This window comes from Bicyclus anynana, chromosome 4 (genome assembly GCF_947172395.1).
Source record: "Bicyclus anynana chromosome 4, ilBicAnyn1.1, whole genome shotgun sequence".
NCBI lineage: Eukaryota > Metazoa > Arthropoda > Insecta > Lepidoptera > Nymphalidae > Bicyclus > Bicyclus anynana.
In genome coordinates, this window is record NC_069086.1 from 280,705 (window position 1) to 296,016 (window position 15,312).

General features: G+C 41.7%; 1 protein-coding gene across 3 annotated transcripts in view; it reads left to right on the plus strand.

Moving 5' to 3' along the window:
• LOC112048932 (protocadherin-16) overlaps positions 1 to 15,312 on the plus strand; it is a 28,488-nt gene that overhangs the window by 11,584 nt on the left and 1,592 nt on the right. For 2 of the 3 annotated variants that reach the window (XM_052881193.1, XM_052881194.1), the window contains exons 3-14: positions 5,956 to 6,006; positions 8,777 to 8,866; positions 9,122 to 9,321; positions 9,724 to 9,921; positions 10,127 to 10,354; positions 11,658 to 11,846; positions 12,193 to 12,396; positions 12,731 to 12,877; positions 13,424 to 13,617; positions 13,993 to 14,113; positions 14,262 to 14,404; positions 14,841 to 15,276. In XM_052881193.1, coding sequence (XP_052737153.1) covers positions 5,956 to 6,006; positions 8,777 to 8,866; positions 9,122 to 9,321; positions 9,724 to 9,921; positions 10,127 to 10,354; positions 11,658 to 11,846; positions 12,193 to 12,396; positions 12,731 to 12,877; positions 13,424 to 13,617; positions 13,993 to 14,113; positions 14,262 to 14,404; positions 14,841 to 15,276 — 2,201 coding nt within the window. The remainder of the gene's footprint in view (positions 1 to 5,955; positions 6,007 to 8,776; positions 8,867 to 9,121; positions 9,322 to 9,723; positions 9,922 to 10,126; positions 10,355 to 11,657; positions 11,847 to 12,192; positions 12,397 to 12,730; positions 12,878 to 13,423; positions 13,618 to 13,992; positions 14,114 to 14,261; positions 14,405 to 14,840; positions 15,277 to 15,312) is intronic. The other variant, XM_052881195.1, reaches the window with a different exon arrangement.

Here is a 15,312-nt window from a genome sequence, read left to right on the forward strand (position 1 = left end):
TTAGAAATTCGCATTTAAGTAATGTTCCAAATAAGGATAGATATAACTAGCTCGTCAGGCTATTAAATCAATCTGCATATTAATTTGGCAGACGGTAAGTAATTAAGGCAAGAGTATTGCAGCAACATCCACTCTGTCGGAAGTTGGCAGGTAGCGTTCGATGTTTCAATAACGATATTGTCATAGGCGAGTGGTGGCGAGTGGTGGCGAGTGGTGGCGAGTGGTGGCGAGTGGTTGCAGCGAGGCAGGTGAGGGGGATCTGCTTGGCTGGCGGTGCCATTGTTGTGGGGCCGCCACTTCCTTCGATTTATAGAAACAGGTTTTTAGTGCAATAGGAATACACAACGAAAAACTTGAAATTTACTTAACAGTCTAAATTTTCTCTGTCTGACTGTCACGCCAGTCAGACCAATTCCCCAGACGCTGCTCAGTTTTCGTATTTACTTTAAAAAGAATTGTACTGTCGTTACATAATTCTAATTTAATATTTTACTGTTGTTAGTTGGACTGCGACATATTTCGTGGAAAGACCACGGAGCCTTTTAAATTTGCACAATAAAATATTACGAGCCGTGCGAAAGAGTTTAAAATTGCAAATGTTATGCATAAGTACTTAACTCTTACTCAAGTTTATGCAAATTAAAGTTTCAATATAAATCTTTCGAAGCGCAGCGCATACCTAACTGTATACATTTCAAGCACATACCACTAGTCGGTATATCAACAGCATTGGTAACAGTAAAACTGGATTTTCCAAACCATGGATTTTTAGTAATGAATAATATTGGATTTTGGATTATATGTTTTATCAATTTCATCATGTCAACTATATAAATCTATTAATGTAAGTAATGTTATTTAACTTGTTGCAAAACACCTTCGACTATTGGAATATAATCACTATCCCCGATTTACTCCTATAGATTCTGCTCAGTCTTATCTTAGAATGCTGAATAGTGTTCGTTTGAAATATATTCTTTCTTCAATACACATGAAAAGCCTCATTTCTAAATCTAAAGAGTAAAGTAAATTAGAAACTTCAGCTATAATGTGCATTGTATACATACAGCCGTGCGATTAACGTATTTATTAATACTCGTTATCCACAGATTTAGGATGTTAGCTTTTAGCGTTGTCTGCTCTATGCGCATATCTATTAGAGCTGTCGAAAACGAAGTCAAATACGCGGTAGTGCTTCCGCTGGTGTGCGGTTACTGCGGCACCTACCACTTACATATTATGTATCTTTGCATTGTTAAAGGTTATTACGATTGTACGTATAACATTGTGATTTCTAATGGAGTAGGCGTGGAAGTAAATTACTATTATTACATTAATTAAATTGCAGGAGATGAAAGCGTAAAGTTATGTGTACTCGTACGTCCGGGGTCGGATGAACTGTTAATTACATGTAGTTTAATTTAAAATTGACTTACCTACTGTATTGAAAACTTGTAGGCTTTTCAGGAACGAGCTATACTCTACTGTTCACGTAGATGTTCATTTCAGATGATGGTGATCAGAAATAAAAAGCCCGTTAGAATTTGTCGTAATTTCCGAATTTTGATAATTTTATGTTAAGGTGAATTTATCCTTTGACTGAATAAGGCTTATTATAAAGTCAATACATACCTACTACAAAGTTACCTACAAAGTATATAGTAGAAATAATACCAATAACGCGATAGTTGTTTCTAATTTAGGCCTACTTTATTGAATTAGAATAATTATTGAATTACAATAATTATTGTATTCCTTCTAATTATTATTTTAATTACTTATGCTTACGTTTATACGTATATTAGTAGTATATACGTATAAACGTAAGCATAAGTACAATTACAAATTGTAGTATTGTGCAATGGAATGATGGTGTTACACAAGATGCAATAAATATATTATGGTCCTTTTTATATTTTTGATTCACAGCAATGGCTTCACTTCGTGTATTACGTTATACGTACATAATTCTAATTATGTCAAGCAGTAACAATTTACTACCTCTAAATAGGGGAAATCATAGCATTGTGGCCGGGCAGTTGACGTTTAAAGCTATGCTTTGGATGCCTTGTAATGAGGAGTATCCGAATCACCTCAATAGTATATTCTACGATTTTGCTTAGTTTAGGAGATATTATTTTTTTTTATGATTTTTTTCTCATTGTACTGAGCACTTTTCATTAGTTTTGTAGATAATAAATAAGGACCATACTCAGGAGTACCACCCTAAAAAATACGATACCGGGAATTGTAGAACTTGCTTAAAATTTATTTTGCTTTTAATTTAGTTGCAAAGTCAAAATTACGGTTCTGACTCGACACTTGCGTTCTAACACACCCTGTATAAGACTATTGAAAAACAAGATCTATAATAATAAGAATATAATAATAAGAAACTGAGAAACTAAAGAAAAAATGGAACTATGAAATTTAGCCTAAAATTATAATCAATTTCGTAATGATTTGCGTGCAATGATTTTGAAATGAAACTTAAGAACGCAACTAATTTACAGTGAAATGTTAAGATGGACCAATGGTTATAATAAGTAGGTACCTTCTTTGTCTCCGTTTCACAAATTGTCGGTGTGCAAGATTGTTTGTTTTCCGGTGTTTGATAAACAAATTGGTAACACTGCAACGAATTCTTAATCCAATTTGGTACCGACCTAATGACGATCGTTTCACAGGCTGCGGCTGTTGCGTTTCACTTTCTTTTGTTTAGAGATGGAGATTTTGTTAGTAACGCTACTACGATATTATACCTTATCATATATGTATGAAAGTAGTTACCTTTATAGGCTCGTAAATAGATTAAGTATTACTGTTTATTATTCTGGTGTGTACCAACCAGTGTTAGTTTGGAAGAGAGTTTTTTTTATGATAATCTTCTTAATGAAGTTGCAATTTGTGCTTTTCAAGTGAACTTACCTTTAAAGGGTCAAGGAGTTGTAATCTACTCAACTATCGGTTTGAAAACCAGATTCCACTAAAACTAAAATTAATTACTTCCGAAAAAACAAGTAAAAGTAGTTCCGATTAATGTGTTTAATTTATTATCGTGTATATGCCTGTCAAAATGACAGCAAATAATATATCCTATCCTCCTAGATACCCATACATGAACGGTACATTGTTCTAGAAGGTAGAGGAAGCTTCAATTCCCGGCCGTTGGACTATTGTCATACCTATTCACTCTAATACAGTATTTCTAAATAATTTGAGGGAAAGGTGAATATTGTTTATTTGGGAATATGCAAAATATCTTTAAGAACAAATAAAAATCTATCGCCTGGATATAATATTCAAGAAAGCAAGCCTCAACATTCAACAAAGTAAAAGAAGAGCAAGCCAGCGCAGGACTCGCAGCGAGTGGGCGGAAGCACGCTCGGCGGCTCGCGACCCCGCCCGCGCCCGCAGGCTTCATGTGAACTTGTGACCACTACGACACTCGGCTACTTTTCATTATACATTACTGGGAACTATAAACTACCCTTGCTTCTGAAAAGTTTCGATACTGTGAAATCATTCGTTTCCTTGGCAACATCAATTTTGGAATACTATAAACATAAATTTCAAATACTAAGTAATAAGACGTGTTATATATGAAAAGTTCGTCGACGAGTTTAAAAAAGCGGAATCACACCCCCCGTAGTACATGCACCATTAAATACGGTATATTCTAGATATGCATTACATAGTAGTTTCTTCTAGACTGTGCATCCTAAACTTATAGTATTGAAAATTAATCATCGATAACTTTTATTGTAAAAACAAATTATGGGTTTTCTGTGTGGCTTTTCAATTCGATTCAAGTTACGCTTATAGATCTTGTTTCTTAAAACTTGTTTAAAAGACTGAAAGGTAGAAGAGTAAACTATTGGGAACTCATTTACAAAGTGTGCACCATTCGAAACCAGCTACAACTAATTACTAATGTTAGGCCGTCTACGGTCTATCACACGTCGACTGTTCTGTGGCGTAACCCGATCACCTGCCAATGTAACTTCCGATCCAGAAAGCGCAAAGCTGAACTTAAATACTATTATTTTGTGCTAGCTTTATATGTAAATACTATTCTTATGTTCAATATTCTTCATGTGGTTATATAAAGTAAGGAACTAGTTTTTGCCCAGCGGCCTCGTAAATGTACCTACACTTAATTTTTTCTGAATGTGGGACGACACTCTATGCTTTATTTTGTTCCTCGCCTCGTGACGACGTAAGTGCGCATGTGACGGGTTGACGGGACTAAGTCACATCTGCAATTGTAATATTATACGTTATCAACCCATATTCGGCTCACTGCTGAGCTCGAGTCTCCTCTCACAATGAGAGGGGTTAGTCCAGTAGTCCACCACGCTTGCCCAATGCGGATTGGCAGACTTCACACACGCAGAGAATTAAAATATTTCTCTGGTATGCAGGTTTCCTCACGATGTTTTCCTTCACCGATTGAGACACGTGATATTTATTTTTTAAAATGCACACAACTGAAAAGTTGGAGGTGCATGACCCGGACCGGATTCGAACCCACACCCTCCGGAATCGGAGGCAGAGGTCATATCCACTGGGCTATCACGGCTCGTAATATTATAAGATATTTTAAAATAATTCATGTTTCAAAACAAATGTGTAAATCATGGACACCACGATGTTTAGCCTAAACGCATTTCAGCATATTTTACGATGTTACTGGAACTATCTGCAGGGAGGTATTCGACTTTTAGGACTTGCGTAAACTGGACGGATTCCATCCTTTTTACTTTCCATCTTTGTAAATTTGTTATTAATGGGGATGATGACTAGGTTTGAATATATTGATTTTTATGATACATTCGGGTAAATAAGGTCAATGTTAACTAATTTATACATAAAAAGCAAAGATTGTCTGGATATTTGCAAAATAAATAAGATTATAAAATTTCAAAATCTATTAACTTTTTTTTATCGTAATTAGATGAAAATTCATACAGTTTTAGCTTCCTTACATTACATGTGACATTTTTCAATTAATGAACTATAAACATAAACGCACAAATAATAAAGATATTAGTAATTTTGTTTGAACGCCTATACAAACCTAACGATCAGCGAGCCAACGACGTCACTAAATCGTGTCATTTTGAATGGAGCGTTTTTCAGGGATCCGCGGCAGCGCCGCAAATCCGACCCTTTAAATCCCTGTATCTCCGAAAGTAATGATCGCAGATACCCTGTTTCTTTTACAAAATTGCTTTGCTATTAGTATACTCTTAATTTATATACAATTTAAAAAACTGTCATCATACCTATTTTGTACCTCTATGCCGGTAAAGTCAATCAGTAGAAGGCCCCGCGGCAGGTGCGTAGCGCGGCGACACAAGTGGGGCAGCGGACGGGCTATCGCATAATCCCCGGCCACTTCCGGCTCGTTTGCTATTCAAAATGGCTGCGATTCCAATTCCACGGGGCGAAACCGCTGACCATAGTGTTACACTTCTGTATCGAGGTTAACTTGACCCGCGCAATAATATACGCTATTCGGCCCTTACCACTGTGTTTTGTTGGGATTAACTAGATAGTTACGAGGTAATTTACTGTGTAATTTTAAACTTACCTTTCTTTGGGTTTTATATTTTTTCCCTCTAGGTTCCACCTACAATAAGAGAAATAAAAGGCGTCATACACTTCAACCTTTTCTGAGCAAACATTTCAAGAGCAAACATTTTTTCTTTCATTAAAATCCACATGTGTAGAAACATGTATGTAGTAGCTATAGGTTTAGATCTTTTGTACGGCTCTTACGGTATTCGGTCTGGTTTGTTCTTTGGGTTTCAATCATAATTATCGTACCGCAATTTAAAACACACATAATTTCGCATCAATTATTACTAAAACTATTGAATTTTTCATTGAATCATGTTTATAATAAGTAAGTTGTAGTACATAATAACATTTATGATTGCCACGACACAGGATCAAGTCCGCCTGCGCTCGCAGCCATAGCGCTCTCCATACGTTCTCGGGGTGAGTCGACGACGGCATCTACAGGTTGAACCAAGCACCCCGAAGCAATAGCACTGAACTAGTACTCACAGCAGTCCATTAGTGTCACTTGCAAAAGCAATGGAATGGCACTATCGAAATATTGAGTTTGTTGTTAATTTGTAGTTTGTGGTAGAACTCAAAGTAATCCATTTAAGATAAGAAGAAATCTAAAAGAAATTATGTTTTGAAACTTGCACACCGCAACGTAAATGTTGTGAAACACTTCCAATTTGCTACACTTTAGGTTTTACAAATAATTATATTAATTGCTGCATGATCAGTCATTAGGAATCACATTTACCTGCTGTCGACAAAAATCGCATCATTAAAATTATTTGAACGTTTTGATATCGCACGTAACAATACCTTCACGTAGAAGTACATAAAGACACGCACTTAGCACACTAATTTCCGGAGACTAGGTCACTGGAAACATTCAAATAATGTCATCTACATAATTATGAACGGTTACATTCTATTTATTATTTTTCATTTGATTTTATATAAAACTGATTGTCTTTAAAAAGATTGCTATAGTTTTTCTAGATTTTTTATAAAAATATATAGATTCATTAGCGACACCAATGATTCATATAACCTTATACGCTAAGAAATGATTAAAAGAAGAAATAGCTGTAGCCAAGTTGCTTCAGCGGCGATGCTTTCAGTGTTTCTAATTCGATGTCGTTACTCTTATGTTTCGTTTTAAAACCGAATGACAACCCCGAAATATATGGCTAACACGCAACTGGCGCTTTACGCTCCGTATCAAAAGGTTTAATTAGTCACACCTAGTTTTTGTTCCAATTGCTATGATTGCGTACGCTCCAGATAGCAACACGCATAATTACTGTTTTTAATTGTCACACGCTGATGGATTGTCAATGATAAACTGCATACAAATAGCAACAATTGCTGCTGCAATAGACCTACGAGTACCTACATAATCGTAGTACACATTAGCTTGAGATCCAATCTTTATACTATCGATGTGATTAATGTGTGCAATATTTTCAACCCAACGATTTTCCCAAGATATTAGTTATCAAACACATTATTCTGAGTTAAGAACTGAGGCAAAATTTAAATGTCAATTGAAACGGTAGACAACATCATGGCAATATTAGATATTTACAGCAAATTCTAAAAACAAGAAAATTACTTTAGAAATTTTTCAGCTCTACTTCTATATACACGGTGGTTCATTTTGTTTTTATCCTATGCTATGAAATAGTGTGTCATCATTTAGTGTAGTACCAGAAACTTACGCATCACCATCAATTGTTCTAGGTGGCTCTATTAAAAGCTTTATGATAGAAATCGTAAACTAAATGATGTTAAAACGAGCGTGTAAACTAGCTTTACCAAATTAATAATGTCGTTGCGTGTTATCTCGTTATCATCCTACATCATTTGGTTTGTAAGATATTCAGATACAAGTAAAGCCATTGTGTACAACTTAAGACTCTATTGTTGATTGAGAACTATCATGATTATGATTAGGTTCTTTAATACCTTGCTAATGTCTTAATAGCATTGTGTGCATTATTTGAATATTCTCATCGTTAAAGATTAATCCGACGCCTGGCCGACCTCAATTTACTTCCCTTGGTAACTATTTTGTTCTTCCGTCGTGGAAGGAGTCTTTATTATCCTGCTATTCTAAACTATCATAAGAGACCGTTCTCTTATCAGATTCAAACGTCTTTGTATCATCTATTCTCGATCAGACATCTATGTGCTTTTAATTAACACGGTATAATATTATATGTACCTAAAATGGGCACAACATAAGAAACTGCACTAAAGAAATTGTTGTTTCTTTTTCTGTATATAGTAGGTAATTCTATATATTATCAACGTGGTGAGTTATTTCTCCGAATCGTGGGAAACCTTTTATTGTTTAAGCCATTGAAACTACCATAAGCGGATAACGATAATGACGGGATATCCCATATTCGATATTCCAATACAATAGAGTTAATAGGTGTTCGAAGTCGACCTGCTTTCGGTCACACTACACGTACTCGTATCTGTCCATTCACAGAGCCATTAACTTAATTTGTATCGTGACTTGGATTAATACACTACCTAATTGTTATTGTCGTGCTCCACATTTTTTGGTCTACGTCTTGTTTTAGTTGCTACAGCTCACGGATACGAGTATGAACACCGCTGGTATTAATGAACTTAGCTCACTTTTAACGATTCAATCAGTATGTTTACAAATTAGTCCTGCACATTGCACTAGTTCAATTGTATTTTTTTACATTTCTAATTTCTACAACGCGGCTTATAGTTCGGTTAACAAAATGAGCTTTAAATATTCATATATAATTTAAACAGCTGAGAGAGCGGTTTCTTGTTAGTCACAATCTATGAATGTTATTTAAACGGGTACATACCACGATATCCCACGGGACCACGATCCATGCAACTGGGTCGAAATATCGACAATAAAAATCTTGTCGTTTTATCGTGGTATGTACCCGTTTAAATAACATTCATAATGAACAACCACGAAATAAGTTTAAAATCATTAGTCACAATCTAATTGACTAGGTACTTGCAGTTAGGCAAAAACATTGAAGTTAAACAGAAGAATTACTAAGAGTTTATTAATTCAATGTGATATTATACATGTTACTGGTACCTATCCTGTACACTTGACATCAATTTGCTGCAGTTTTGATTAGTCCTCAACAAACAAGTTTTACCAATCAGACTGACGTGTGCCTTAACATTTCAGCTATTCAAGATAGTCGATGTTACTTGATGAACGGAGGTGCTGTGGAGAGCTTCTTTATAAGTGAGGACACGCCAGTAGGCAGTATTATAGGTAAGTCTTACAAAGTGAAATGTGTTTTTTTAATTAAGTTATTGAAACATATCATCAAGCTCTATCTTGTACTAACAATAATTAGGTAAATTTACGATTTTGTCTGCTTCGAGTTCTAGTTCTAGTTCTGGTTACTAGGAGTAATTTGATCTAAAAAAGAAGTATAGTAGTAACTTAACAATAAGAATAGTAACTTTAATATACTTATTACTTACATATAATATTATAGTATAATGTAATTGTTTACACTTTAAGGTACGTTAAGCGTAAATGGCGATCCAAGCGAGGTGGGTGGCGACATTTCGCTGCATATTCAAGAGAAGAACGCGGCGGTGGCGCTGGCGGCGGGCACCAAGAACGTGACGCTGCGGCGCGCGCTCGACCGGGAGGAGAGGCTCGGCCCGGCCAGCGTGTACGTCAACGTGCGCTGCGACAGAAGACACACTGCGGACCCCGTGAGTACCGCTGCTCTGTGACTGTGATGTAACTGTCTTTACGTGGCCGACTATGGGCACAGGCTTTAATGCCATAAACACTGAATACTCGAAGGCGTTCGATAAAATTTCCTATAACATATTAATTGCTACATTGCATCAGGTAATCACGTCAACAGCCTGAGATGGCTCATGTGAAAAGACCAACGCGGTAATTGTCAAGGGCTACAACATTACATTATGTGTACTAACCAAAGAAACAAATATCGGGCGTGTAGCAAGGCTTCAACCTCGGACCATTACTCTTCAATATATTTACTAACGATAGTATCAAATGTATAAAAAACTCTTAACCAAATATTAATAATTTATTACTGTATGCTGATGACATTATAATAAAACGCCTACCCCTCGTCCCGGCAGAGCTTCGTGATCCCGCTGTCGGTGCGCGTGTGGGACGTGAACGACAACGCGCCGGCGTGGCGCGGCGCCCCGTACCGCGCGCGCGTGTCGGAGCTGGCGGCGCCGGGCGCGCGCGTGCTGGCGGCGCCGGCGCACGACCCCGACCAGCCCGGCCCGCACGCCACCGTGCGCTACTCCGTGCTGCCGGGACCCGCCTCGGTGAGCTCCACTGGACACTCCTCCGTTGAGACTGTTTCGCTTTAAGTCCCTTTAGACGCTGGTAGTGCTGTGGTTATCAACAGACAGGACCTGGGTTCAGTTCCCAGTAACAGGGTAACTGCGATTGTTAATTTCGGAGCCACACGTTTTCGTGCATGCAGCCGGTTGTTCAACCGTTTTTTTAAACTAAATTCTTAATCGTCAGGAGTACGTCGGCTTCCAAAGCGAGCTGGACAGCACGGTGGTGATCACGCGCGCGCTGGACTACGAGACGCTGCGCAACTTCACGGTGCGGCTGCGCGCGGCCGACGGGGGCTCCCCGCCGCGCTTCAACGACACCACGCTGACGGTGGAGGTGCTGGACGCCGACGACCACAACCCGCAGTTCACGCACGAGCACTACACGGCGCTCGTGCCCGACGGCGCGCAGGATGTGAGTCTACCGGCGCTCAATCTTTCATGTCTATTTGCCCATTGCTCCATCCTCGTACCTATTGATCATCCTTCTGTATCTATTCAACACCCTTGCCAAGAAAGCCAACCCAGGAGAAAAAAATTCTCAACTATTAGCTCTACTTTCGAGCAAAATACTCTTATGTCTCGCCTTATCGCCAGTATAAAAAAACATGAAAGAGGCGACAAAACAACATAAAGGTAAAAAAAAGATTACGACAGAAGGAAAGCAGAAGCCAGAAGATAATTGCAGACACTGAGAATAAGCCGCAACAAAAACGAGACAAATGCTCACAGGCAGAAAAACCCAACGAACTAACAGAGGTGAAGTACCGAGAGAATACTATCGTGCTAAAAGAAGTGCAATCGGGACTAGCAAGTGACGAAGAAAACGACAAGAAAAGTGAGGAAAGCAGGATGGGGGTGCCTCAAAAATAAAGGATGCAGAGGGACTCTGTCCAATTTCAACGATGACAGATCTTAAAGAGTCTGTCGAGGTTATTTTAAAAGGGCTTGACGTTTCGACTGAAAGAGAGAAATTCCATAAACAGATGGTGATTTCGTATTAAAAGTTATTGAAAGCACAATTATGACTACAAAACAGCGATAATTGAGTTTAAAAGTGACGCCCAAAAACTTAAATAAAGAAATATTCATTTAGAAACTTTTTTAAAAAACGATTAACTGCGAAGCTGGCGAAGACATGATTCCTTATTTTTTACGTCCTTAGCTGTCAGTATAGACACTCAGCCATTATACCCTATCGGCCTGAATGTCCCTCGAAACTGAATCTCACAGGAGGAAAGTATTTCTATTTCTTCCTAATATTCTTCAGGTTATATTCTGGCAGCTTCTGTGGTCGCTCAAATATCCCGGTCGACTGGTCATACCGTTGAAGATTCATGGAAGATTAAGGATCTTCAATGGCGTGCCCATAATTAGAACTTAATTATAAGTATTATTTACCAGACATGATCCTGAAAATGCTTTTCGAAGTAACACTTTTTTAGGTACACTTGACTTGAGGAGTAATTTTTTGAAAGCCTTAGAAAAACTGTGATGCGTGATGCTATCTACAGGCATTGTGAAGTAGTGTTTGTTATTTGAAACTACTTGATGGCGTTCTGAAGAGAACTTTGAAACGATCCCATTTTGTTCACTTCAAAAATCTGTTGCGATGTCTGCGGCGCTTTTTAATTTTTGTGTCAAGTGTGCTATACACAATTGTTTTTTACTATTTACCATTTAGCTTCAGAACATGCAAGTTATTTGTATCGTGTCAGGGTACGCTGCTGGAGGTGTCGCCGGGCCCGGTGTCGGCGGCGGACGGCGACGTGGGCATCAACGCGCCCGTGTACTACAGCGCGAGCGGCGACGGCGCGCAGCTGCTGCGCCTGCACCGCGACAGCGGCGCGCTGGCCGCCACCGAGCGCCTGCTGGCGCACCCGCTGCCCGTCACCGTGGTGCTCAAGGTACTGCTGCTGTGAACCACTCACCGGGCAGTGCCTGAAATAAAGGTCTTCAACTAATGACTGGCGTCTGAACGCAGTGCGATCGGAGTGTCTTTAGACTTTACTTGATCGAGTTATAAATGAGAACCTCAAGAAGTTGCTGGATGCAGGTAGTAATTTGTATTTCAATATGTCTTCAAAATGCTAAAGTCCTGCAGTGGTTGCTCGTTGATGGTGATGGCAAATTGATTTAATCGGCGCCAAATTTTATGGTCTCAAGTCATTAGTACATTTTACTATATACAATTGCAAAGCAATTGCAATAGAACAATAAATTGAGAGTTATCGACGTCATGGTCCATGTCAGGCCACTCAAGTGGACAACGCAGACCGGTACGCGCTGGCGACGGTGACGGTGCGGCGCGCCGCAGCACCCCCGCCCGCTGCGGCGCCTCAGCCGACGGCGGACGCGGGCGTGCGGTTCGCGCGGCGCGGGTACGCGGTGTCCGTGCCCGAGGACGCGCCGCCCGGCAGCGTGCTGGCGGCGCTGCACACCAGGGCTCTGCACGAGGTAAGGGAGCTCCACCCCCATCACTAATCCTACAAAGCTTTTGAGGGTGAACCATAAACTGAAAGGGAAATTTCACTTTCACACATTTGTTTTTAATCTTAAATAATATCTTGGGAGATATCAGACTTTTAAAATAATTCCGGAATAAAACGATGCTCAAATTATGGTACGATATACAATCGCAGTTATGATGAGAGTGTGATGAGTAGCTGCGAGTAGCTCTACAAAGTGCGTCCACTAGTTAAATATATTTAGATAACTTTCCTTCTATTATAAAGATGACATTTAGAAAAGCAAAAGAGTGTCAGTAGATGTACGTATCGTGCATGTGCAGACGCCGCTGCAGTTCTACGTGTCGGAGCGCTCGTTCCTGGAGAAGTTCGCCATCAACAGCGCGGGCGAGGTGCTGCTGCGCAAGCCGCTGGACTACGAGACGGCGCCGCGCTACCACTACCAGGTCATGGTCACGGACGGGAACTCGGTGAGTTGTACAGTAACTGTAGTGGTTCGTCGAGGACATAGTTAACGTCTAAAGTTCCTGGTACCTACGAGAAGTTTAAGATCACCGTCTCGGATAGAAAGGTGCAGAACATCGTAATAAAGGAAATGTTGACTAAAAGATGATGCCATTAGCGATGAGTTTTCTAGTTCGCTTTGGTTTGCCTGATACTTTTTTCTTTAAATCATGATCACTAACAGCCGAAGGACGTCTACTACCAGCCCCTTTCATTAACTTCCCGACATCATAGTCTCAAATCACTAGTATCCACCAGCTCTCTGCAACCCGCTTGATTTCATGATGATTGACACAGCTTTCCAGTGCAAGATTGCCATTCCAGCACATTGAGACCCCAACATTCATCAGCTTTTCGAAACTAGCCTGCCCATTGCCATTTCAGCTTTGTGACTCGCTAAGCTATGTCAGTAATATTGGTCTGATTAAACTAGAATTATTTTTGAAAATAATATTAATAGCTAAAAATTGGAAACGAGAACAGAAAAAGTGTACAACTTAGCATTGTTTCAGAACGACACGGCGTGGATCAACATCACGGTGCAGAACGTGAACGAGTGGGAGCCGCGTTTCCGGCACGCGCACTACGAGTTCCTGCTGGACGAGCTACCGGCGGCCGGCGGCGCCGTGCGCGTGGGGCAGCTCACCGCCTTCGACGGCGACTCCGACGACTCCGTGGCGCTGCACCTCAGCGGACCCGACGCCAAGTGAGAGCGACGAATATATCACTTGGCAGGAGCAACTGCTGGATTACTCGCTATCTCCGACACAGTCTGTGTTCCCAATACAATAGTAGGGTAGCAGGACTCCCTGCTTCCAGGTAGACATTTCAGTAGAACTTGACAAATATACCTTACGCGTCAAACTGAAAAGTAGCAATAGGAAGAAGTCACAGAATTCCTGCGTCTTTTTGTGGAGATCGCGGGCATTTATTCTAATCGCTATCATTTTGATAGCCATTAGAATAGACCTACATAAAAAGATAACTTTTGCACACGTCCAGTACCTACTTACGATCTTAAGGGAACCTAAGACGGGGAGCGGAATACAAACCAATTGTTCACGTCGTGTTCGTGCCGCAGGATGCTGTCGGTGAACGCAGCGGGCGAGGTGTTCGTGCAGGCGGAGGCACTGCGCGCGCTCAACGCGTCCGTGCTGCACGTGGTGGCCACCGCCGTGGACTCCGGCTCCCCGCCGCGACAGGTGCGCGCCGACTCGGCTCGTCGCCAGCGCTAGTTGTGCGACGAGCAGAATCGTAACTTATCGTCTCGGTGAGCCTACGGGCAAGCCAGAAAAGCAGTTATAGATTGAGATTGCTCGCTGTCACTATAAATTTGACCGTTGTCGTCAGACGTCGGTGCCGGTGTCGGTGCGCATCTCGGAGCGCGTGGCGCAGGCGCAGGCGCGCTCGCCGATGTTCGCCGCCTTCGCGTGCGCGCTGGCGCTGCTGGCGCTGCTGCTGCTGGCGCTGCTGCTGTACCTGTGCCGTCTCAAGTGAGTGCCTCAGCGCAGAGCTCACCTTAGGCCTGACGTGCGACTGACGACATAACTCGTGTGGTGAGGTTGAGGCGGCATGTAGTGTCAATTAAACACGTCTGACTGCGTTGAAAGAACTTTATTGACTAATCAACAAAATGGCTATTCATTACGATACATACAGTACATTACTAATCTATGTGTGAGTGCGCTACACTACACTCGTGAAGAGTAATAGACAAATGTGAACCAATATCAGCGCAACCGGTAATATAGCTATCATTGCGTTGAGACGAAACTTATAGGACTGGGACTACTCCGTCGCCATTGGGCGATTTCTCAAGATTTATGTCGCGGGTTGAATGCTAGGCTTACTGCTATTGATTGAGCACGTCGCGCACGTTTTCAGATCACTTTTACACGTGCCCTCATATTTTATTCGTAATATTTGCAGACGTCGTCGCCAGGTAAAAGACAAAAGCGCGACAGTCGCGGTGGCGCCGGAGAAGAGCGCGCTTCCCGCGCCGGGCGCGAACCTCACGGTGAGCAGCGCCGGCGGAGGCAGCGGCTCGCTGCAGAGCGTGTCCGCGGGCGCCAGCAGCATCCTGGCCGCGTCCACCACCAGCCTGGACCGCGACAAGCCATCCAACGGCAGCACGGCGCGACAGTCGCAGCGCTTCCCGCCGCGCGGCAAGGTGTCGCCGGCGAGCCCCGCGGGCGCGGCGGGCGCGGCGGGCGCGGCGGGCGCGGGCGGCGGGGCGGCGGGCGCGGGCGCGGGGGCGCTTAGCGACCACTTGCAGGGCGCGGCGGGGCGCTCGGGCGTGGCGTGGCCCAGCGCCACCATCCCCGCGCGCGTCAAGCACCTCAGCTGGGACGACGCCACGCCACAGGTAAACAAAGTTATCCAAAACAAATGAACAACAGTT